The following is a 25,193-nucleotide window of genomic DNA, read 5'->3' as shown; positions in this document are numbered from 1 at the left end:
TAACGTGAATTCAACTTGAACTAAACAAAAAAATCCACCATGTCATTGGATTTAGGTGAAAAAAAAAACACGAAATTGTTGATTCAAGCGTCATCACATTGAATTTTTTTGTTGAAATGGCGTGGAAACAACGTTGATTCAACCAGCTTTTTCTGCCCTGTGGATAATGTGCATTGTATCATTTGATTGAATATATTATTAGGTCAATATATGTCTAGTTTCTATAGTAGATCTGATATTGCCACAAGTGTGTGCATGTGTCGGTGCCTGCGCCATGGAGAAAGAGGGAATGCTCCTCCACTATGACTCTCAGTTACTCTCTGAGTTTACTCATCACATTATCTCTCTCGCGGTATAATTTCTCTCTCCCCCCTCACTCCCGATATGCTGTTGCGCAAAAGCAGACACTGCAGGGAAGAATACAGCAAGTGAAGGCTAGCCACCGGCATCCCCCTTTTTCTCCGTCTTTGTCCCTCTCTTACTCTCTAAAAGAGATCTCTGCTTACCCTTCCATCACCACCCATCATCTCCACCGTCTGAGCCAGGTTGGGGTTAGCTAAACTGGGCATTGGCAAAGGACAAAGGTGGGTACTGAAGCTCAATGACATTTCTCAATAACTAGTGTTCTGTTTTAGTCTACTAGCCTGCAGTAGCACTGTGCTGGAGGACAGAGTAGACCAGATACCGGTGTGCTGAATGTGCATTATGGCTGGTTGCTGTATAGTATCATTGCAGGGCTGCAGTGGTCTCTAGCAGACGATGATATCATCTTAACATATTTATATTTTCTTGCTGTGCAAACCAGACTTGAAAGTTAACTGCATGATTGCCTCACTAGAGATGGTCTGCCACCAGTAGAAATCAGTCATCTTCAGTGAATGTCCTCTTTGAGGTATCTCTTAATTTTGATGAACTATTTGTTTGCTATTTCTGCATATGGTTTAGGTGTCAGTTTGATGCATGTTAGAGGACACTTTCAGTTTCCGTGGATATGAAACATTTTTTTTTTGTGCAGACTTTGCCTGGTCAAAGATTGTTGGCCGAGTGTTAAACATGCAGTTTAATACTCCAATCTGCTCTTGCTCAATTACTGAAGTGTTTAGCTAGAGTGTTTTGTTTTTGCGCATTCATTGCATGTGAGATTGGGAATCATTCCAAAACTGGGTTTGGGACTGTTGCATTGTTTGGTGCAGTAAACTGTTGAACACAAGCGAGTGTCCTGGATCTGTGAGTTTGAATACGCTTTTAGAGAACAACATTTATCCATTGATCAAAATATCAGTTTTTTACCATGGTCCAAATTCTTGACTCAGCAATTATAGACCAAGCATTAGCAACAGATTTAAAAATACTAGTGGAAGTATGGCTACTAGTCATACACAGCTTTGTACCATACATGCTCCTGTTTTGTATATGAGATGCTTGTTTATCTACTGTTTGATAATACATAAATCATTTAATCCTGTGGAAAGCGTATTTGGCTCATCTGTCAGTGGTATCCTCAGTTCAGCTAAGAAGTGGATCATTATGCTCTGCACACTTACAGCACTGTTATCTGAACATTGACACGATGTGTCCAGCGGTGATGTCAGGAAGTGGGGTCGTGACTTGTTGCAAGACGTTGCTCCCTCCCTCTCTGGATCGTATGTTAAGTGCCCTCTGACCCGGTGCTCTACAGACTGACTGGGTTGTGACAAATATTAGATGATGGATCTGTCCTGTGAAAGGAGCAACTATTTACTATAGGCTATTTGGGTCATATGATTATCGGGACATTGTTTTACCTCAGTAATAGTAGAAAACGCTATTCCTGTGTCGTCTGCTGAAGTTATTGTTTGTGAATTATGTATTTATGCACTTATGTGGTAATGCTGTGCTGTGGTTTGTTGAGATGCAAGACAAATTACCCGAAAGGGACAAAATACATTTTCATAATAATAATCATTATTATTATTTTTGGAAGTAGGAACTGAGTAATACAATTTGGATCAATGGATTTGAATCTGAAGCAACCTACATTCTCCAAATGTTCTGTTCTTAGAGTGAATATGAGCCATGCTTTGGTTATTTGGCTATATTGTTTAAATCCCTGATAGTAAACTTCTAACTTCCTAGAAACCTTCTAACAGCCATTTTCAAAATGGTTACTAATACCCTCACAACCCCTTAGAGCTTTGCATCTGGTGTCACATATCCTGCTGTTTCCATCTGAGTTAACACCATTAAATATTGACGACTGTGAAACGGAATCACGCTCTGTATTAAATAGTCACAAAGGTTTACTCAGAGCAAGGAGATTGATGGTCTGAGGAACATTGGAGAAGGAGGATGAGACAAAACATAGCCTAATTACAAATGGGCTTCAGATGGAGACCTTCAGTCAAGATCAGTCTCTTGGTCTTGTCATTTTTTCTCTAAAAGTCAAAAATCACTTCTGGACCCATAGATTCGTAATGTATCAATGAGAGCCTTTTTTTGCTCAGTTATAGAAATCCATATCATTCAGGGAAAAGTAAGTTGGAAAAAAGAACACTGTCAAACCTGATGCAATCCTAGGTTTGGTTATTGTAGGTGGTGCTAAACAATTGACACAGGTTGTTGTAAATGTGTAGTTACAGAAAGGTAGCACAACTGAAGGTCTTCTCCTCTCTGCCTTCATCGTCCAGGAGTTCTCTTCAAATCAAATCAAATTGTATTTGTCACATGCACTGAATACAGCAGGTAGACCTTACAGTGAAATGCTTACTTACAAGCCCTTAACCAACAATGCCGTAAGAAGTTAAGAAAAATAACAGTTCAGTAAAAAATTGAAAATAAAAAATAAAAGTAACAAATAATTAAAAAGCAGCAGTAAAATAAAAATAGCAATATGTACATGAGTTAAATCAAATAAAATCAAATGTATTTATTTAGCCCTTCGTACAGCTGATATCTCAAAGTGCTGTACAGAAACCCAGCCTAAAACCCCAAACAGCAAGCAATGTAGGTGTAGAAGCACGGTGGCTAGGTAAAACTCCCTAGAAAGGCCAAAACCTAGGAAGAAATCTAGAGAGGAACCAGGCTATGAGGGGTGGCCAGTCCTCTTCTGGCTGTGCAGGGTGGAGATTATAACAGAACATGGCCAAGATGTTCAAATGTTCATAAATGACCAGCATGGTCAAATAATAATAATCACAGTAGTTGTCGAGGGTGCAGCAAGTCAGCACCTCAGGAGTAAATGTCAGTTGGCTTTTCATAGCCGATCATTAAGAGTATCTCTACCACATCAGCAGCACGGCCAGGTGGACTGTGGACAGCAAGGAGTCATCATGCCAGGTAGTCCTGAGGCATGGTCCTAGGGCTCAGTTCTTCTGAGAGAAAGAGAGAATTAGAGAGAGCATACTTAAATTCACACAGGACACCGGATAAGTACTCCAGATATAACAGGTCTCTGACCTCCTCCCTATAGGCTGTCTCATCGTTGTTGGAGAGCAGGCCTAACACTGTTGTGTCATTGGCAAACTTGATGATGGTGTTGGAGTCGTGCCTGGCCATGCAGTCATGAGCGAATAGGAAGTACAGCAGGGGACTGAGCACGCACCCTTGAGGGGCCCCCGTGTTGAGGATCAGCATGGCGGATGTGTTGTCACCTACCCTTACCACCTGGGGGCGGCCCGTCAGGAAGTCCAGGATCAAGTTGCAGAGGGAAGTGTTTAGTCCCAGGGTCCTTAGCTTAGTGATGAGCTTTCAGGGCACTATGGTGTTGAATGCTGAGCTGTAGTCAATGAATAGCATTGCAACATAGGTGTTCCTTTTGTCCAGGTGGGAAAAGGCAGTGTTGAGTGCAATAGAGATTGCATCATCTGTGGATCTGTTGGGGCGGTATGCAAATTGGAGTGGGTCTAGGGTTTCTGGGATAATGGCGTTGACGTGAGCCATGACCAGCCTTTCAAAGCACTTCATGGCTACAGACATGAGTACTACGGGTCGGTAGTCATTTAGGCAGGTTACCTTACTGTTCTTGGGTACAGCGACTATGGTGGTCTGCTTGAAACATGTTGGTATTACAGACTCAGTCAGGGACAGATTGAAAATGTCAGTGAAGACACTTGCCAGTTGGTCAGCGCGTGCTCGGAGTACACGTCCTGGTAATCCATCTGGCCCTGCGGCCTTGTGGATGTCGACTTGACTATGAATATACATTCATTTATGAATATTGAAAAATATAGACATGAATATTGAAAAAAACACAATTTTGGATTTGGCACATTTTGTAATATATTGTTGAGCATAATATACTGTACGGGCATATCAAAGTTCCAAAATGGAATCTCTGCTACTTTAAGAGTTATGATCCAATTTGTAGGCATTACCAACAGAGTGAATGTGAAATTGAATTCAAAGTGGCCATCATCTGCTGGTGATTTTCAGGATGTGCAATGATACAGGAGGGCTGTGATTGGTTACATTTCCTACTATACCAATTTCTCTCTATAAAATAACTTTAAAACTGGCAGAGGTCCCACTCTGAAACTTTGATCTGACCATAGAGTATATTATGTTCAAAAATATATTGAAAAATAATCCAAATCCAAAATTGATTTTTTTCAATATTCATGTTTGTATTTGCCAATATTCAGAAATATTGAAATAAAATAAAAATATATATATTGTGGTCTTTTTTTCTCCTGGTTTCATATGGAATCACTCAGTAGGCAATTTATTTTCATCACAATAGTATTATTAAAATGTTTTACATTTGAGTAATTTAGCAGACGCTCTCATCCAGAGCGACTTACAGCAGTGAGTACATACATTTTTGTACTGGTCTCTCATGGGAATCAAACCCACAACCCTGGCACTGCAAATGCCATGCTTTATTAACTGAGCCACATAGGACCTGATTATGATTTGGTCGTAGATTGTCTGCTGATTGGGATTGTATCAACTATACACTCTATGTCCTCTCTATACTGTAGCTGCATCCCTGTGTGATCCAGGCTGTAGTCTTTCCCATCAGTGTCACTTCAGGCATAGCTGCAAAGTGAGCACTCTGTCTCTCTGACACCTCTCCTCCCTCCCTCCCTCCCTGCTGCTGAAAGCCGATGATGATGGCATGAGACAGCAGAAATGCGAGCTGAGGGTGATACATCAAACGTCCTCTCCCGTCGGAAGCCAGCTGCGGACGCCCGACCATCCACTTGTGTTGGAGTTTGTCCCAGATGAGTTGTCATTGGCTGAGAGCAAGCTGCAGAGTCCCCATGTGTTGCTCCACGATACACTGTCAATGTATTCCTCCTCCCTTTGCCATCTCTCCTTTCTACCTCTTTCTATTCCCCTCTTTGTTTGAAAAACTGGAGTCTACCTGTTGGAGATTCATTTAGAGGTTTGGTTTACGGGTTCTATATGTCATGTCACCTCATGCAGCACTGACTTCAGAGAGGAAGTTGACTATGGATACGTTGGACACCTTCCCGTCTCACCTCTTGGTCTCTAGCTCTTGGGAGTTGTTGATCCACTATCATGGCTTGTGTTTGGTTCAAAGGCAGCTGCAGTCGGAGGAATGTGGTGGGTTGTTTCAGTGGCTTATTTAGGCTCAAAAGTTCCAGGAACGGTGGAACTCAGACTCTTCACTTGTTTTATGGCACCATTTCTGTCGTGTTTCATTCGGTGCCAGGAAAATTCTTCTTGGCTGGCTCTCTGCTTCCTTGGCCGGAACAAGGACGGGGTGCAAGAGGCAGCAGCAGGTCGGCCTCCCCGGGCTCCTCGTCAGCACAAACACACGCTCTCACGCACACACATAAAGACACACGCACACACACACGGGAGGCAGGAGAAAAATGGAGAGGGCATCTGGGATCGATGTATTTTTAAAGTAGAAACCAGGTTACTGCTTAGTGTAATGCCTACAGCTATGCACTACATTTTCAACACCAAATTCCATGTGTATGTTGGCAGTCAATTTCTATTCATCTGAAAGGATTGTATAGGTGATAGCAATTTCATGAACATTTCACCCAGCCTATCAGAGGGAAAGGTGGAGCAACCCCCATATTGCTTATACTTTAAAAAAAGCACATTCTATTCAAGTGCCTAGGGGGAAAGGGGTTCTTTTTGGACTGGGCCATAGTCTGAATTGGTCCATGTCCCTCTTGGTTGCCATTCTCCCTGCTCAGCCTCCTATTGTACTCTGTTATTCTTGGATTCAGTCAGACCTTTCCACTTTTTAATGAACTTCTATTCTTAGATCGAGGGAGTATACATTTCCAATTACACCAGCGGTTTTAGGCTGATTTATCAGACCAAGGGCAAGGGAAATTTAACAGTGAAACTCTATGACAGTGGTTGCATTCATTAGTGCACAGCGTAGCAAAACGTTTTGCTACGGAAAAGGAAAACAAGTTCAGGTAGTCCCTCCCTGTTTCGGTCTGTTTTCCTCCGACTTATATCATTTTAAAAAAGTGGTCCATCTACTGTTTGTACAGTGACATCAACTAATAGGCCTATTGTATGTTATATTCAATGGACGATGATGCCTTTGTGTGACTAAATGCAGAGTTGGCCAAAAGTACTGTATTACACTGGCACCATAGTTCACATACTGTATCTATATCAAATTCAGATTCTTCTTGCCAACTGATTCCACATTACGATTTAGAAAGGAACATTGTCACAGATGACTAATGCTGAATCTGAATATTGAAATGTCGGATGTGTTTGAAATGGCACCCTTTTCCATACTGTATATAGTGCACTACTTCTGACCAGGGCTCTGGTAATGCACCATTTAGGGAAAAGGGTGCCATTTCAGACACATCCGACATTTCAATATTCAGATTCAGCATTAGTCATCTGTGACAATGTTCCTTTCTAAATCGTCATGAAGAATCGGTTGGCAAGAAGAATCTGAATTTGAAATAGATATGTGAACTATGGTGCCCGTGTAATACAGTACTTTCAGTAGATGGAGCACTATTTCTAATTATATAGTGTCTCTTTTCCCGAGGAAGAGCTGTGAATCACTGGTCTTGAAAGGAGGTCATTTGTTAATGCAATATTCGCATTGAGCGGACGCATTGATTGGATCTCCCAAAATGTTTTTCATTTCCTGGGGGGGGGGGGAAGACATGGAGGAGAATCAACCAGTAAAAGCACAGCCCCCTTCATTATCAAGGCATAACGTCAAAACAGACTTTCCAGACTGAAGTGAGGAGGATTTGGAGTTTGGTATCAGCCAGACTACAGAATATCTTCCAGAAACTGCTCAATGGCTAGTAGGCAACCATTACTGCTGTTGCCAGCCCTGCTCTGTGCTGTTGCCAGCCCTGCTCAACTCTCAATGAGTTGAAGGAGGGAGTTTGGAGTCACCTTCACATGATCTGCCCCTGCTTTTACATGACCACTCCCTCATAATGCTGAGGGTAATGAGTCGTAACATTAATGGACTTCAGCCACAGAGACCACACCAGAGCATGCAACAGCCCTCCTTTAAACAGTGGCTTGAGGCCTATATATTTGTACCTTTATTTAACTAGGCAAGTCATTTAAGAACAAATTCTTATTTACAATGACGGGCTATCCCAACCAAACCTGGACAACGCTGGGCCAATTGTGCACCACCCTATGAGACTCCCAATCACTGCCGAATGTGGTGCAGCCTGGACCCAAACCGGGGACTGTAGTGATGCCTCTTGCAATGAGATGCAGTGCCTTAGACCCCTGTGCCACTCAGGAGCCCCAAAGACTCACCATACATTCTCTATATGTGACCTGGAAGGTGAACAACTCTCTTGGTTTTACAGTGGATTTGATTTAAACTGTGGGTTTCAGTGTCCATTTTTAAAAATCATACTGTAGGACATGACCTTCACTAATACAGTGAAAAAAAGACTAACGTTTCGAGTTGGCCATTTTATTCAACAGCCATGGCCCCCTCCTTGCATTTGGATCGGCATTTTTAGATCTGAACCAAATCTCTTAACAATGACACCACATCATCTGCTACATCCAATTGTGTTTATATCAATGATCCTACAACATTTGGTAGAATTTTTTAAATATTGCCTTTCCGTTTCTTTTCAAACAGAGTTAGGGGAAATAGAATCCAACGGGGGGACAGAATCAGAGAGAACACTGGCCTTTTAGTAGATTGGTTCAGAAATTGAATCCACAGTGTCTTAATCCAGGGATGGGGGATTGATTGTCACATTTTTGCTGATAGAAATGTGTAAAAATCAATAATGAAATGGGACTTTTATTAAAGTGATTTGCTTGCTTTGTTCTGATTGAGCATGGTCAGGTATTGTTAGAGAACAGCAACATCTATTGGAGGGTTTGTCCGTAGAACATTATACAACTAATGACCCTTCTGATGCTTCTAGAAACACTATCAGATAGGCAAACATCTTACCAATACTTGTTTCCCTTTGGCTATGTGCAGAAACCCTTAAAATAACCCAGTCTGACTTCAGAAATTAATTTCATGAAGGGTAGGCTAATGCTTCTCCCCCTCTGAAATGGTGATGCACACCCCGCATAAACACAATGTGACAGTTACAACCCTTCAAAATACCCTACATTGTCATGAAAATCCCTTAGCAGACTCTAGGAGGCACTATAGAACAATATAAAATTGAGAGCGCTAAAAGCCTCTGGAAACACTATCTAGTTTCGGAAATTGTATTTATTTAAAGACTTTATGGAAGACTCACCATACATTCTCTAAACCCAGCAAGTTCAGTCTTACCCTGTCATTTCTTGTCTGTCCACAGAGGTAAGAGTTCATAGGTGAGAGAGTGACCCCACAGCAGGCGTTCCATCCCGCCACGCTTCCCTCCTCGTGATCTCATGTATCCTGAATCCAACCAGGACTCGCCGGCGCGCCTCTCCCATAAACAGCATGCATCCCCTGGCATGATCTACAGGTACAACAGACACACACACACACACACACACACACACACACACACACACACACACACACACACACACACACACACACACACACACACCCTAACACTATCCTAATTCTAACACTATCCTAATTCTAACACTATCCTAATTCTAACCCTAACTCCAATTCTAAACCTAACCCTTAAGCCATTTATCATTTCTCAGAATTTTTGAGGGTTTATTATTCTTGTGAGCACTCTTGGTCCTCACAAGTTTAATAAAATGTGTACACACAAAAACACACGCACGCACACACACACACACACACACACAGAATCAACACTAGGTGGAGCCATACATGTATGGCTGAAAGATTACAGCCTCACAGCAGCAGGGAAATTTGGCTTAGTGCTGTAGTCCTGTAGATCTGTTTTATTTTACCCTTGTATTACTTGTAGGTTGCCTTGTATCTATCTATCTCTCTTGCTTGCTTGACAATGCTCTCTCGCTCCTGCTCGCTATTTTTCTATTTTTCTCTCCAGTGCTCGGTATGGGAGCCATGGGAGTCCCAGCAAGCGACAGCTGCAGTACTACAGGTACAATTTGTCTGTCTTATATCCCTCCTCCCTGGATATACAGTCATATTCTCTGTAGCTCCTTGGTCAATGAACCACAGTGGTATGCCTGTGGAACCAGCTCATAAAATATTAAAGATGCACTATGCAGAAATTGCTCTGCCATTTCCTGGTTGCTAAAATTAATTTGTGAACGACCAGCTCGAGTCGGTCTCATGTAGCAAAATTTGAAATGTTTTTTTTTTATTTTTTACATTGGATAAAAGTAGAGACTCAGAGCTAGAAAATTGTATATCATACACTACAGTTGAGGAACAATGGGAAAGTAATTCTGCTTTGAAAGTTGATAAACTTGTAACCTCACTTTTGAGAAAATGGCCCTTGTATGTTTTGGTACCTACTGGAGAGCTCTTTTTTGTCTACACCCTTTCAGCATCGTTCACACCCTCTTAAGCTTTAGCCCCACCCATCTCTTTAAGGAGTCACATGTGAGGCTATGTACTAAATTATTATTATACTACGGGTGTGTTCATGAATGTAATTTGGAGTGCCAGAGTGTGCTCTTGGTGTTTGTAAACTCATAGCATTGTCAGATTGTCCATTTATAAATTCAGAGCATTTTGCTCTGGGAGCGTTCAGAGTGCACACAGGACGCTCTGGCTGAGGAGTGGGGTTGATCCGAGCTTTCTGACCTAACAACAGCGGTCAAGCACCTAAGCTAACTGGCTAACGTTGGCTAGCTTGCTAGCCACTTCCAGACACAAATGAGAGAACAGCTCACTTTGACCATTTTATTTGCCCCACTAGAGCTGGTTAGGCTGTTTTTAAGTTATCCAGAGCATTGGTGACTGCAACTGTGCTGCTGGCAAACATTTTGTGACGCTTTTTTGCCAACGTTTACTGACACCGGCCATATTCAACTGGCGCTGAGCGTTCTGAAATTCGTCAGTTATTCAGCACTCTTGCACACTTAGACGAGAGTGCTCTGAAATCTGAGTAGATAGCCCGAGCGAATTTACCAGCTACGTCTATTGACAGTTGTCGCAGTGACATCATAAACATTCTATTGAAATAGTTACTTGCATAGTGGATTTTTTGTTTAGACATATAGCTAGCTAGCTAGCTAAACAATAATATGAATAATATTACTTCACAGATCATACACGGAATGTTAGCTAGCTGGCTAACAGTACACTTAAACTTTCAATGAAAAAGACTTTGTGATAAAATTACAAATGTATAATATCTGAAAATGAGGCTAGCTAGACTCTCTTACCCATATACATGGATGGACGCATCTCCCTCTCTGTCACGGATGCCATGGTTGCCCTTAGTTTGAAGTTGTAATCCGGAGACAGGTGTTTTATACAACAGCCTTCCGTGTGTTCTCTTGTCGACTCTGTCTGCATATTTGCAATCAAACACCAGAATATTTTTCTCCTTAGCTATCATACTCTAATTCCACTGATTTCAAAACTCTGTCTTCCAGAAAGTGGAGAGCAACACCTATGCAGTTCTACTACGTGATATCTTCCAAAAAAGCTGTGTTAGAAAGGATTACCTACACATACTGACCAGCTCATATTATAGACAGAAGCTTGCTTTATGGCAGACCAATCCGAACTCATCTCTCGGCATGTCCATTCCAATCATTATCTCAGACAATCATGGCTAGTGGGAAGGTTTTCTCCTTTTTCTGTGGCAAAAACCAACTAGGCTTGTAATTGAACACTTTTATTCGTATTTACAGATGGCATACATGTTTGTTATTAAGGCACATTAAAGTTCACATGTTCCAGAAGGCATTACTGCCCAAAATTGCGTTTTGATTTAAAAAAATATTTACGTTCAAATGGCTCTCCTGTTTCCTGAAACGAGTCACATTTCAGTTGATTTGACAAAACAAGCAAGTATAGTGTAGAGAATCATTGTACCATCTAAACCGCTGTGAAATATGTTTTCCATAACCAAAAATATTGTATTTTCAGCTGTTTGAAGCTGGTGTACAAAACCGAAAGTAAAATATGTAAGAACAACACTTAAGAACGGGAAGCATAGAAACAAAGCATATAGAAATGATCTAACGCTTCTTAGACTTGCTTTCAATGAGAATGACAGATGTGGAAAAACCCAGCAGTGTTGCAGTTCTTGACCAAACGGTACACAAGGCACCTCCTACCATAACCCGTTCAAAGGCACTTACATTTGTTGTCTTACCCATTCACCCTCTTAAAGGCACACATGCATAATCCATGTCTTAATTGTCACAACGCTTAAATATCCTTCTTTAACCTCTTTTCTCCCCTTCATCTACACTGATTGACGTGACATCAATAAGGTATCAAAGCTTTCACCTGGATTCACCTGGTCAGTCTGTGTCATGGTGTCACGAATCTCGCCGAAGATGGTGCCTCTTCCTGTTCGGGCGGCGCTCGGCGGTCGTCGTCGACGGCCTATTAGCTGCCATCGATTCCCTTTCCGTTTGTTTCTGTTTATTGGGTAATTGGGTACACCTGTTTTGAGTTAGTGTTTGTTTGTAGGCTATATAAGGGCACTAGGCCCGCTGGTTATTTGTGCGGGCTTGTTTTCCTGTTATCTGGTGTATGAGTGTAATCAGTATTTTTCCGGACAGTTTTAGTCCGTTGTATTTTGGGACAGGTTGTTTCATGCGCCCTGGTGTTTTGCATGTCGTGGCTCCACAGTCTATGGAATAAAATATCCACGAACTGAATTACCTGCTCTCTGCGCTTGACTCCTCCACTCACCACTGTTAGAAGTTGTAACACATGGAAAGAGCAGAGCTGTGTTCGAATACCCATACTAACATACTGTATACTACATACTTAGTGAGTATATACTACGTACCATATACTGTTAGTTCATTTTAGTATACTGTAAATGAAGAGTATCGTTTCAGTTGAACGTAAAACATAGAAAAACAAACAGACTGCCCACCCAACTCACGCCCTGACCATACTAAATAAATACAAAACAAAGGAAAAAAAGGTCAGAACGTGACAACATTGCACAACATGTTGTTAGCATTTGTCATAATTGGTTAAAGCAATAAATTTGTATCTGCTGTCGTCGGACTTCGGCTGCATATTTTCTGCCATTTTCTTCAAATCTGAAAATGTTGTAAAGCCATGCCCATTTTCTGAAGAATTGCATTATGGGCCCTAAAAGCACAGAAAAGGTGTCCACTGCATAGATACTTCGTATTTTGGAGAATTTAGTACGACATCCGGGAACTTTTGGCATACTAACTATATCCATACTATGACCAATAAGCATATGATATACTCAAATCACATTGCAAATAGTACGGCTAGTGCGGTTAGTATGAGTATTCGAATACAACTCAGGTGCTCTTAATGTTTTGTATACTCAGTATATATACAGTGGGTACAGTGCCTTCGGAAAGTATTCATACCCCTTTATTACCCCCTTATTCCACATTATGTTGTCTTACAGATATAATTCAAAATTGATTAAATAAAAAAAAGAATCTCATCCATCTACATGCAATACTCCATAACGATCAAGCGAAAACGTGTTTTTAAAAATGTTAGCAAATTTATTGAAAATAAAATACAGAAATATTAATTGACAGTATTGCTAGACATTTTCAGGTCTTGCCATAGATTTTGAAGTAGATTTGAGTCACTCTGGAACATTCCCTGTCGTCTTGGTAAGCAACTCCAGTACCGTTCAAAAGTTTGGGGTCACTTAGAAATTACCTTTTTTCACATTTTTTTTATCCATTAAAATAACATCAAATTGATCAGAAATACAGTGTAGACATTGTTAATGTTGTTAATGACTATTGTAGCTGGAAACGGCAGATTTTTAATGGAATATCTACATAGGCATACAGATGCCCATTATCAGCAACCATCACTCCTGTGTTCCAATGGTACATTGTGTTCGCTAATCCAAGTTTATAATTTTAAAAGACTAATTGATCATTAGAAAACCCCTTTGCAATTATGTTAGCACAGCTGAAAACTATTGTGCTGATTATAGAAGCAATAAAACTGGCCTTCTTTAGACTAGTGTCGTGTCTTTGGCATCATTAAACTGAATAATTATTTATCAAACAACTCTCTGTAATTATTTTTACGCGATTAAACTGATTAATCATGTAATTGTAATTAACTAGGAAGTTGGGGCACCAAGGAAAATATTCCGATTACAAAGTTATAATTTTCCTAATACAACTTTTCAGATATTTTAATATCTGATCAATTAGTCTTCTGATTAATGAATTCTTCTTTCCGTCACGTTAGTCTCATTCCAAACGTCGTAAATTGTTGATAATCTGCACAAACCCAGTTTTCACTATGAGTCATCCATTCATCAATTGTCTTAACTCATTTATTTATTAACTAACTAAACAATCACAGAAGTGCACACACAAACAAACAAAGTAAATATGGTTACAAGAAATGATAGGGGAATGTGCCCTAGTGGGCTAAACCGGCATGGCGGCTTGTTAGACAAAAGGGGAGTGGGGGTCAGCTGAGAAGTCACTACAAAGTTGATAATTATAACAATTGAAATGCTAATCCTTTGAACATGAACGCTCACTCATTCGGGAACAATTGCAAAGCAATATATATATTTACGCTCAGTGTGTCATCGGGATCTCTGTTGAAAAGTTTGTTTCTTTTGGAGAGTCTGTCTGCCCTCTCTCTCTCTCTCTCTCTCTCTCTCTCTCTCTCTCTCTCTCTGTCGTTAGAATGGTTAGTTCAGAGTGACATTCATTCATGTCGTTATAGAATAGATGTTTCGGCGGTTGTCGGTCTTCCCGTTCAATGATACCGAATTCCTAGCTCCAGACTAGTAATTAATTTCAAAGACTTGTTCTTATTCTGTCGGTATCGATAGGCTAAGAATTTAACCACGTGGGATGGTTAAAAGATTCAGCAGTCTGGTCTCAAACCTTGGCCCTCTCGTTATCGAGGTAAGCTGGTCTGCAACCTTTGTCCTCTCGTAATTGAGAGAAACATGGTCTGGTGATAGAATTCTCAAGGAGGGGGTTTTATTCGGAAGAGCAGAAAAAGGCTGTCTCATAACGCCAGGTCCTAACTGTGTTCATGGGGGCGTGCCAGTGACTTAAGTGAAACTTTACACAGAAATACAATTCTCTCACATTACATCATTACATAGCATCCCATAATTTCACAAATAGTTTAATCTTTCCTCATTCATCCTTTACAGCAATTAGATACAAGCCTCATATCTGAGGCTATTGTATAAACAGCGTTATGGTAATGTGGCCATATTGTCTCCCATGAGTTTCACAAAATTGTACCAAATGGACCAGTTTGTAGCTGGATTCTTCACCGATCTTTTATACCTTCTCCAGAACATAAATGTTGTTTGGACCTCAACTTCTGTGATGTGGAAGAAATTCATTTGTTCTCTCTATGAAACTTCACTCTCTCTCTATACTGTCTGGCCATGAGGCAGGATCTTCCCTGGGAATTTACGACCTCTCTGACCACAGCAGACTGGGTGTAACAGAGAGGGAGGTAGGGGGATGATGCATAGAAAAGGCTGGTGCAGAGGGAGGGGGCGGTTCTTTTTCCCATCTTAATCTTTTCTTTTTATTGGCCAGTCTGAGATATGGCTTTTTCTTTGCAACTCTGCCTAGAAGGCCAGCATCCCGGAGGTGCCTCTTCACTCTTCACAGGAGTGATGGTTGCTGATAATGGGCCTCTGTACGCCTATGTAGATATTCTATAAAAAATCTGCCATTTCCAGCTACAATAGTCATTTACAACATTAACAATGTCTACAATGTATTTCTGATCACTTGGACTTTTGCTTTTCATTCCAAAACAAGGACATTTCTAAGTGATCCCAAACTTTTGAACGGTAGTGTAGAATTGCCAATGTGTTTTAGGTTATTATCCTGCTGAAAGGTGAATTAATCTCCCATTGTCTGGCAGAAAGCAGCCTAAACCAGGTTTTCTTCTTGGATTTTGTCTGTAATGTGTTGTATGGAATTTTCCCCAAACACAACACTTTGTATTCAAAGTGCCGCATTTTTTGCAACATTACTTTACTGCCTTGTTGCAAAAGGGATGTATGTTCTAGAATATTTGTATTCTGTATAGGCTTCCTTCTATTCACTGTCAATTAGGTTAGTATTGAGGAGTAACTACAATGTTGTTGATCAAACCTCAGTTTTCTCTTATCACAGACATTGAAATTACAGTTTTTTTTTACAGCCTGTTAAATTCAGGCTGAAACACAACAAAATGTTGAACAAGTGATGCACTGTATATACAGCGAGCTCCAAAAGTTTTGGGACAGTGACCATTTTTTGTTGTTGTTTTGGGTCGGTACTCCAGCACTTTGGATTTGAAATGATACAATGACCATGCAGTTGAAGTGCAGATTGACTTTTAATTTGAGGGTATTTTCATCTATATTTAGAAATTACAATTTGTCCGTACTGCCCCCATTTTAGGGGACCAAAATGATTGGGACAATACAGTCGTGGCCAAAAGTTTTGAGAATGACACAAATATTCATTTTCACAAAGTCTGCTGCCTCAGTTTGTATGATGGCAATTTGCATATACTCCAGAATGTTATGAAGAGTGATCAGATTAATTGCAATTAATTAATGCCATGCAAATGAACTGAATCTCAGCCAAGATAGTGGGCTCACTCACAATTTTGCCTAAGAACACAGTCATGAATAAAGAATGGTACCAACACATCCTCCGAGATCATCTTCTGCCAACCATCCAGGAACAGTTTGGTGACGAACAATGCCTTTTCCAGCATGATGGAGCACCTTGCCATAAGGTAAAAGTGATAACTAAGTGGCTCGGGGAACAAAACATCGATATTTTGGGTCCGTGGCCAGGAAACTCCCCAGACCTTAATCCCATTGAGAACTTGTGGTCAATCCTCAAGAGGCGAGTGGACAAACAAAAACCCACAAATTCTGACAAACTCCAAGCATTGATTATGCAAGAATGGGCTGCCATCAGTCAGGATGTGGCTCAGAAGTTAATTGACCGCATGCCAGGGTGGATTGCAAAGGTCTTGAAAAAGAAGGGTCAACACTGCAAATATTGACTCTTTGCATCAACTTCATATAATTGTCAATAAAAGCCTTTGACACTTATGAAATGCTTGTAATTATACTTCAGTATTCCATAGTAACATCTGACAAAATATCTAAAGACACTAGCAGCAAACTTTATGAAAATTAATATTTGTGTCATTCTCAAAACTTTTGGCCACGACTGTACATTTGTATTAAAGTCGTAAAAAGTGAAATATTTGGTCCCATATTCATAGCACACAATGACTACATGACGCTTGTGAATCTACATACTGTATCAGGTATTAAGGTAAGAGCCAAGTGCAGAATGTGTGAAGTAACGATGTTTATTGTAACAACAGGGGCAAGCAAACGACAGGTCAAGACAGGCAGGGGTCGATAATCCAGAGTAGGAGCAAAGGTACAGGATGACAGGCAGGCTCAGAGGAGACAATCACAAAGACAGGTGAAACAGATCAGGGTGAAACACTACAAATTGTTTGGATGTATATTCTGTTTGTTTTGGTTGTGTTTCAGATTATTTTGTGCCCAATAGAAATATATGGTAAATCATGTATGGTGTCATTTGGAGTCACTTTTATTGTAAATAAGAATCTAATATTGTTTTAAACAATTCTACATTTATCTGGATGCTACCATGATTACAGATAATCCTGAATGATCTGTTAATAATGATGAGTGAAAAAGTTACAGACTCACAAATATCATACCCCCCCAAACAATGCTAACCTTCCCTGTTATTGTAATGATGAGAGGTTAGCATGTCTTGGGGATATGACATTTGAAAGTGGAGTACAGAGTACAGAGCCAAAACAACAAGTATTCAGACCGTTTGCTATAAAACTCTAAATTGAGCTCAGGTGCATCCTGTTTCCATTGATCATCCTTGAGATGTTTCTACAACTTGATTGGAGTCCACCTGTGGTAAATTAAATTGATCGGACATTATTTGGAAAGGCACAAACCTGCCTATTTATGGTCCCACAGTTGACAGTGCATGTCAGAGCAAAAACCAAGCCATGAAGGTTGAAGGAATTATCCATAGAGCTCAGAGACAGGATTGAGTCGAGACACAGATCTGAGGAAGGGTACCAAAACATTTATGCATCATTGAAGGTCCCCAAGAACACAGTGGCCTCCATCATTCTTAAATGGAAGAGGTTTGGGACCACCAGGACTCTTCCTAGAGCTGGCCACCCAGCCAAACTGAGCAATCGGGGGAGAAGGGCCTTGGTCAGGGAGGTGACCAAGAACCCAATGCTCATGCTGACAGAGCTCCAGAGATCCTCTGCGGAGATGGAAGAACCTTCCAGAAGGACAACCATCTCTGCAGACTCCACCAATCAGGCCTTTATGGTAAAGTGGCCAGACGGAAGCCACTCCTCAGTAAAAAGCAAATGATAGCCCGCTTGGAGTTTCCCAAAAGATAGTCTGGTCTGATGAAAGCAAGAATGAACTCTTTGGCTTGAATGCCAAGTGTCACGTCTTGAGGAAACCTGGCACCATCCCTACAGTGAAGCATGGTGGTGGCAGCATCATGCTGTGGGGATGTTTTTCAGCGACAGGGGCTGGGAGACTTGTCAGGATCGAGGGAAAGATGAACAGAGCAACGTACAGAGATCCTTGATGAAAACCTGCTCCAGAGTGCTCAGGACCTCAGATTGGTGCGAAGGTTCACCAACAGGACAACAACACTAAGCATACAGCCAAGACAACGCAGGAGTGGCTTTGGGACAAGTCTCTGAATGTCCTTGAGTGGCCCAGCCAGAGCCCGGACTTGAACCCGCTCGAAGACTCCCCAAATACATGTGTGCCAAGCTTGTAGCATCGTACCCAAGAAGACTCGAGTCTGTAATTGCTGCCAAAAGTGCTTCAAATATAATCAAATTGTATTGGTCACATACACGTGTCTAGCAATGTTATTGCAGGTGTAGCAAAATGCTTGTGCTTCTAGCTCCGACAGTGCAGTAATATCTAATAAGTAATATCTAACAGTTTCACAACATATACCCAAAATACACATAAATCTAAGTTTGAAATGGATTAAGAATATATATACATATATGTCAGAGCGGCATTGGACTAAGATACAGTGGCAAAGTGTAGAGTACAATATATACATATAAAATGGGTGATGCAATATGTAAACTATTTAAAAGTGACTAAGATACCGTACAGTGAACAGTGTGGAGTGCAGTTTATACATATGAGGTGAGTAATGCTTGATACAGAACATTATTAAAGTGGCTAGTGGTTCCTAATATATGTCTATAGGCAGCCGTCTATTATGTGCTAGTGATGGCTGTTTTGTAGTCTGATGGCCTTGAGATAGAATCTGTTTTTCAGTCTCCTGGTCCCAGCTTTGATGCTCCTGTACTGACCTCGCCGGTAATGCGTTGGGCAGACCACACCACCCTCTGGAGAGCTTTGCGGTTGTGGATAGTGCAGTTGCCGCACCGGGTAGTGATACAGCCCGACAAGATGCTCTCAATTGGGCATCTGTAAAGGTTTGTGAGGGTTTTGGCCAAATTTCTGTAGCCTCCTGAGGTGGAAGAGGCGTTGTTGCGCCTTATTCACCACATTGTCTGTGTGGGTGGATCATTTCAGTTTGCCAGTGATGTGTACTTTAGAGTGTTTTCTATCCAAATCTACCAGTTATATGCATATCATATATTTTGGGCCCGAGTAGCAGGCCATTTAATTTGGGCATGCTTTTCATCCAAAATTCCGAATAATGCCCCCTACCCTAGTGAAGTTAAAGTAATTATGGACTGTCATTTCTCTTTGCTTATTTGAGCTGTAATATGGACTTGGTCTTTTACCAAATAGGGCTATCTTCTTTATACCACCCCTACCTTGTCACAACACATCTGATTGGCTCAAACGCATTAAGAAGGAAAGAAATTTCGCAAATTAACCTTTAACAAGGCACACCTGTTAATTGAAATGCATTCCAGGTGACTACCTCATGAAGCTGGTTGAGAGAATGCCGAGAGTGTGCAAAGCTGTCATCAAGGCAAAGGGTGGCTACTTTGAAGAATGTCAAATACATGATTCCATATGTGTATTTCATAGTTGTGATGTCTTCACTATTATTTTACAATGTAGAAAATAGTAAAAATAAAGAAAAACCCTTGAATGAGTAGGCGTGTCCAAACATTTGACTGGTACTGTATGTCAAACACATTCACATGTAGCTGCTTAATAAATGAAACCCCTCAGTATATTAGGGATAAAAAAGTATATTGAAAGCAGTTGCTTCCTCACGACTGTGGTTCCAGAGTTAATTACATGTAAGCAATTAACATCCCATCATGCTTAGTGTCATGTATAAAAATGACCAGTTGCCCATTGTTGTGGCCTCCATGGCTAGAAGAAGAGTTCTCTGTGACTTTGAAAGAGTCGTTTCAAAGGAGCATATGGGTGTAAAGGGTGTGTGCGCGCGCGTGTGTATGTATGCTTGTGTCTCAGTCACCAGATCTCAACACTTATGGGAGATTTTGGAGAGGTGCCTGAGACAGCTTTTTCCACCACTATCAACAAAACACCAAATGATGGAATTTATTGTGGAAGAATGGTGTTGTATCCACCCAATATAGTTCCAGACACTATACCATGGCACATTGAAGCTGTTCTGGCTGCTCGTGGTGAACCAACGCCCAATTAAGACACTTTATGTTGGCGTTTCCTTTATTTTGACAGTAACCTGTGTATGTACTGTATACATATCTCAAGCACAATGTAAAACCACATTATCTCTGACGACCTGTGTCCCCTTTGATTCCAATGAAACCCTTAGGCACTGTCGACAAAACCCACTGCCCCGAGGATTGGATAGCTATGCAATACAATATGGCAAAATGACATGTAGCCTACCGGAGAGCATAGTGGAGCTATTATATTTCTTATAACTATGCCAGTCTTTCCAATCAATATGAATTGGCTAATGGCCCAGGGGGTAGCAGGTACCCACGGAGCATGTGCACACATGCACTCAAACACACACACACACGTTTTCCTTACCCTCTACCCGTGGGTAGCACTGGGATGTTACAAACTGACACATTCCGACAGCAGCGAACTTAAAGACTCCATTAAAAAGTACCAAGCAGTAAACCAATGGATATCAGAGTTTTCTATTTAGGGTTGGCTGGGACATGGCTGGCAAATGGTAGATTCTAAATAATAGATAGGACAATTTTCAGACAAACCTGGTCCTGTTAGTTGTGTGGAGAAACACTGCGTTGGAACGGCAGACTTTATGCAGCCGTGCTTTTGTACTTCCAAGTGGTACAACGTTGATGGCTATCTTTGTATTGATGGGAAGTTGGACAGTGATTTCAGTATGAAAGAGGAGCTAGTACAATGTGTTTGAATGTTTCCTCTTCTCCGTGAGTGGATCACTGATTGGTATTTGGTTGGACTCTTATTGGTTATACAATTCCAACCTTGTTGGATGGATGGAAGGAAGATTTTGAAATGATTCACAGGGCCAATGAGTTATGGAGAAAGAGCAGTTCATGCAGTGATGGAAGAGTGGTGTTTTAAGAAACTTTACAGAGCAGGCATAAACATGGTTTATGTCCAAGGTGCTATGTGACTGACACACACACACACACACACACACACACACACACACACACACACACACACACACACACACACACACACACACACACACACACACACACACACACACACACACACACACACACACACACACACACACACACACACACACACACACACACACACACACACACACACACACACACACTACACCCTAACCCTAAACCTAACACTAAACCTAACCCTAACTCCTGACCCTAATTCTAGCACAAGCCCCAATTCTAACCCTAAACTGAACTCCTGAGCCTAAAATAGCCCTTTTCCTTGTGGGGACTGGCAAAATAAATGTTCCTTATTTTACCATTCTTGTGAGGACTTCTGGTCCACAAGGATAGTAAAACCAAACACACAGACACAGACACACACAGACACACAGACACACACACACACACACACACACACACACACACACACACACACACACACACACACACACACACACACACACACACACACACACACACCTTCTGCGCCCCCAGACCGCAACTAACTATGCAACATCCCATTAAACACTATAAAATGATTTTAATCATTGCCCCCTCATAAGAGATTAACTTGCAGTCCTACAAATTATGTTATTTGCCCCTTGTCTGTAGGTTATCTTCCTCTAGCCCCTTAGTATGCATGGAGCCAGTGAGGGTGTGTTTTACATTTTATATACACACACATACATCGGAACAGGCAAAAAATGTATTTCTAGTGGTTCAGACAATCAAAAGCTTTTAGTGCAAAAGCGACCTGAATAATTTACTTGGGGGAATATTTTGCTGGTGTTTGTAGAACAGAAAGGCGTCCTCTGATAGGCACAAAAAGCACTTCCTGTCTGATGTCATGGTGAGGGGAGGAGGAGAGGAAAAGGTGGGGGTGTAGTGCTGGCCGTTGCTCACTGGCTGGCACACCACTGTAACTGCTGTAACTGTCCTGGACAATTAGTAGACCAGCTTGACGCCTCTGCGCTTCTTCCTCTTGTCACTTTTGGGGCGGTGACAAGATATCTTCATTTTTGTTAGTTCGGGCCACCATCAGTCGTCTGAATGACTAGCGCTAGCGTGGTGCAAAACCCCTACATGAGTCGGCCCCCTACCCGGAACAGGGTAAGTGTTAGCCTCACACAAGCTAATGTTGGGAAGAATGGATGGAGAAGGGATGAAGGGAAGAAGGGAAGGGGTGGATGCTGCATGGAGATGCTGCCCATGGCCTGGACTGTGTGTGGGACCCTGTGTCCAGCCAAGAGCACGCTGGGTAGGGAGAGCAGGGTGGTGGAGGGGAGGATGGATGGTTGGATTGATTTATTTCCCAATCCTCGGACACTGACTTCAGCATGACTACTGCTGCAAATCCTCAGTCAGCCAGTAAGGCAGACTCGCTGCTGCTGTTTTCTATCTTAGTCATGAAGAAGGGATAGGGAGAGGAGGCTTTTGAAAAATTTAGTCGATTCTTTCCCATGGCTCAGTAGGGGCTTGTGTTGGCTGCTAGTCGGGAAGATGGAGGCTGACTGTCATGGAGGGAGAAACACAAAGATGCTCTAGATTTGTTTGAAAAATGACATCGTACAACATATGTGTTTTTTTCATTTAGATTGTGTCTGGACCCAGAGGTATTACTGTACTGTATGTCCTCCGTTAAGATTTGGTGTGGTTGGCGAGTGTAGTGTTTTCTCTAGTTGGACTGAATTCAGTATTTACATGCTATGTACTGTATCAGAGGAGGTGTGAACAGTCCTGATGGTTTATAGCATAATTGATTTGATTGATAGATACAGTGTCTAGTGAAATTCTACACACCCTTTGCAAAGTTTCACATTTTGCTGCCTTAAAACTAAATCTAAAAAGGGATTCAATTAAAAAATATTCCTATGTATCTATTCAACCTGCTCTACATTCTCAAAGTGAAAGAAAATATATATAAATGTTTCTTCATAAAAAAATATGGATGTCTTGATTGCGCATGTCTTCACACCCAAGAGTTAGTACTTGGTGGAAGCAACTTTGGTAGCAATTATAGCTGTGAATCATTTTGAATACCGTAAAACTACAATTAAACGCTGAGTCTCTGGGCAACGGAACACATTTCAGCAAATAAACCAGTTTCAAATAAACGCTGGGTCTAAATTAATTGTTTACTGGGTTACCATTAATTGTTTACAATGTTTATTGTTTAATTTGTTAAATTAAATAATTCTGTAATGACTTGAAAAAATTATGGCAATCATCTGTATTTATCACCAGTAAGAAACTTCTTGCCATTGGCTGCTAACAGCTGAGAACTGCTAGCTAACTTGCAAGCACAAAAACAGGAAACAAACCCCCCAGAAATCGACTAAAATACTGGAAGTGAATGCTGGAATGAAACAATTAACTAGGAAAATCAGCAAAAGCTGTGTGCATTAAGGAAATAGACGCCTGGCTCAAATAGAAGCCTGTCTCTAATAAGCGTCTGTTGTGTTCAGTGATTTAAGCAAATAAACGCACAGGCTATCAATTTAAGTTTTACGGTAAGTGCCTATTCTCATTGACAAACATTTAAGGAGAGGCAGAACCACAAGATTTCAATTTACATGGCATCCTTGCCTTATCTTTTGTTGTGGCTGGCAACGTGACATTCTTGCTCACAGTAGCCACTGACTAGCCAGTAAGCTTGCAAACTATTCAACAATGCAAATACATTTTCTTCTAAAACATATTAGCTACACTCTTGAATTGTCAGGTTTCAGGTAAGACCCAAATGCAGACTGTGTTAAAGTAACAAGGTTCATTACAGCAACAGGGCAGGCAAACGACAGGTCAAGGCAGGCAGGGGTCGATAATCCAGAGTAGTGGGCAATGGTACAGGACGGCAGGCAGGCAGAGACAGGCAAGGGTCAAAACCTGGAGGGCAAGAAACCGAGAGACTAGGGAAAAACAGTAGCTGAGACAAAACGATGGTTGACTCGACAAAGAAGAAGAAGGGCTGTGAGAAATGGGTTTACATCTAGACACATGAAAAGTAGGAAGTATATGGAGAGTATGGGGCAACGGAGAACGAACAGCAGAGGGGCTAATGATCTTGAAGCAAAGGGAAAGGTCTCAGCTTCTGGGGGTGTAGCCGCGGGGCTATAGTGGCGTGCCAGCGCATCCGGTTTAACATCCCTGGGTACCGGTCAGTGTTGCGGAAGCGAACCATCAAGCAAAGCATCAATACAGGACTAAGATCGAATTGTACTATACTGGCTCCGACGCTCGTCAGTTGTGGCAGGGCTTGCAAACTATTACAGACTACAAATGGAAGCACAGTCGACAGCTTCCCAGTGACACGAGCCTACCAGACAAGCTAAATAACTGAAATGCTCGCTTCGAGGCAAGTAACACTGAAACATGCATGAGAGCATCAGCTGTTCCGGATGACTGTGTGATCACGCTCTCCGCAGCCGATGTGAGTAAGACCTTTAAACAGGTCAACATTCACAAGGCTGCAGGGCCAGACAGATTACCAGGACGTATACTCAGAGCATGCGCTGACCAACTGGCAAGTGTCTTCACTGACATGTTCAACCTCTCTCTGTCTGAGTATGTAATGCCAACATGTTTCAAGTAGACCACCATTGTCCTTGTGCCCAAGAACACTAAGGTAACCTGCATAAATGACTACCGACCCGTAGCACTCACATCTGTAGCCATGAAATGCTTTGAAAGGCTTTGGCTCACATCAACACCATTATCCCAGTAACCCTAGACCCACTCCAATTTTCATACTGCCCCAACAGATCCACAGATGATGCAATCTCTATTGTACTCCACACTGCCCTTTCACACATGGACAAAAGGAACACCTATGTGAAAATGCTATTCATTGACTACCGCTCAGCATTCAACACCATAGTGCCCTCAAAGCTCACCACTAAGCTAAGGACCCTGGGACTAAACCCCTCCCTCTGCAACTGGATCCTGGACTTCCTGACGGGCCGCCCCCCAGGTGGTAAGGGTAGGTAACATCACATCTGCCACGCTGATCTTCAAAACGGGGGCCCCTCAGGGGTGTGTTCTCAGTCCC

The 25,193-nt window shown here is 41.6% G+C and overlaps 1 protein-coding gene across 1 annotated transcript in view; it reads left to right on the top strand.

The window, feature by feature from the left end:
• The first annotated feature begins 228 nt into the window (after positions 1–228).
• The window catches only part of LOC110532151 (voltage-gated potassium channel subunit beta-2), a 104,817-nt gene continuing 79,852 nt past the window's right edge, over positions 229–25,193 (top strand). Inside the window, exons 1-3 of the mRNA XM_036988065.1 lie at positions 229–584; positions 8,751–8,903; positions 9,414–9,467. Of these exons, the coding sequence (XP_036843960.1) occupies positions 8,827–8,903; positions 9,414–9,467 (131 nt within the window). The 5' untranslated portion in view covers positions 229–584; positions 8,751–8,826. The remainder of the gene's footprint in view (positions 585–8,750; positions 8,904–9,413; positions 9,468–25,193) is intronic.

Source organism: Oncorhynchus mykiss, chromosome 9 (genome assembly GCF_013265735.2).
Source record: "Oncorhynchus mykiss isolate Arlee chromosome 9, USDA_OmykA_1.1, whole genome shotgun sequence".
Classification (NCBI taxonomy): domain Eukaryota; kingdom Metazoa; phylum Chordata; class Actinopteri; order Salmoniformes; family Salmonidae; genus Oncorhynchus; species Oncorhynchus mykiss.
The sequence above is the reverse complement of the archived record's forward strand: the minus strand, read 5'-3'. Positions and strand labels throughout refer to the sequence as shown.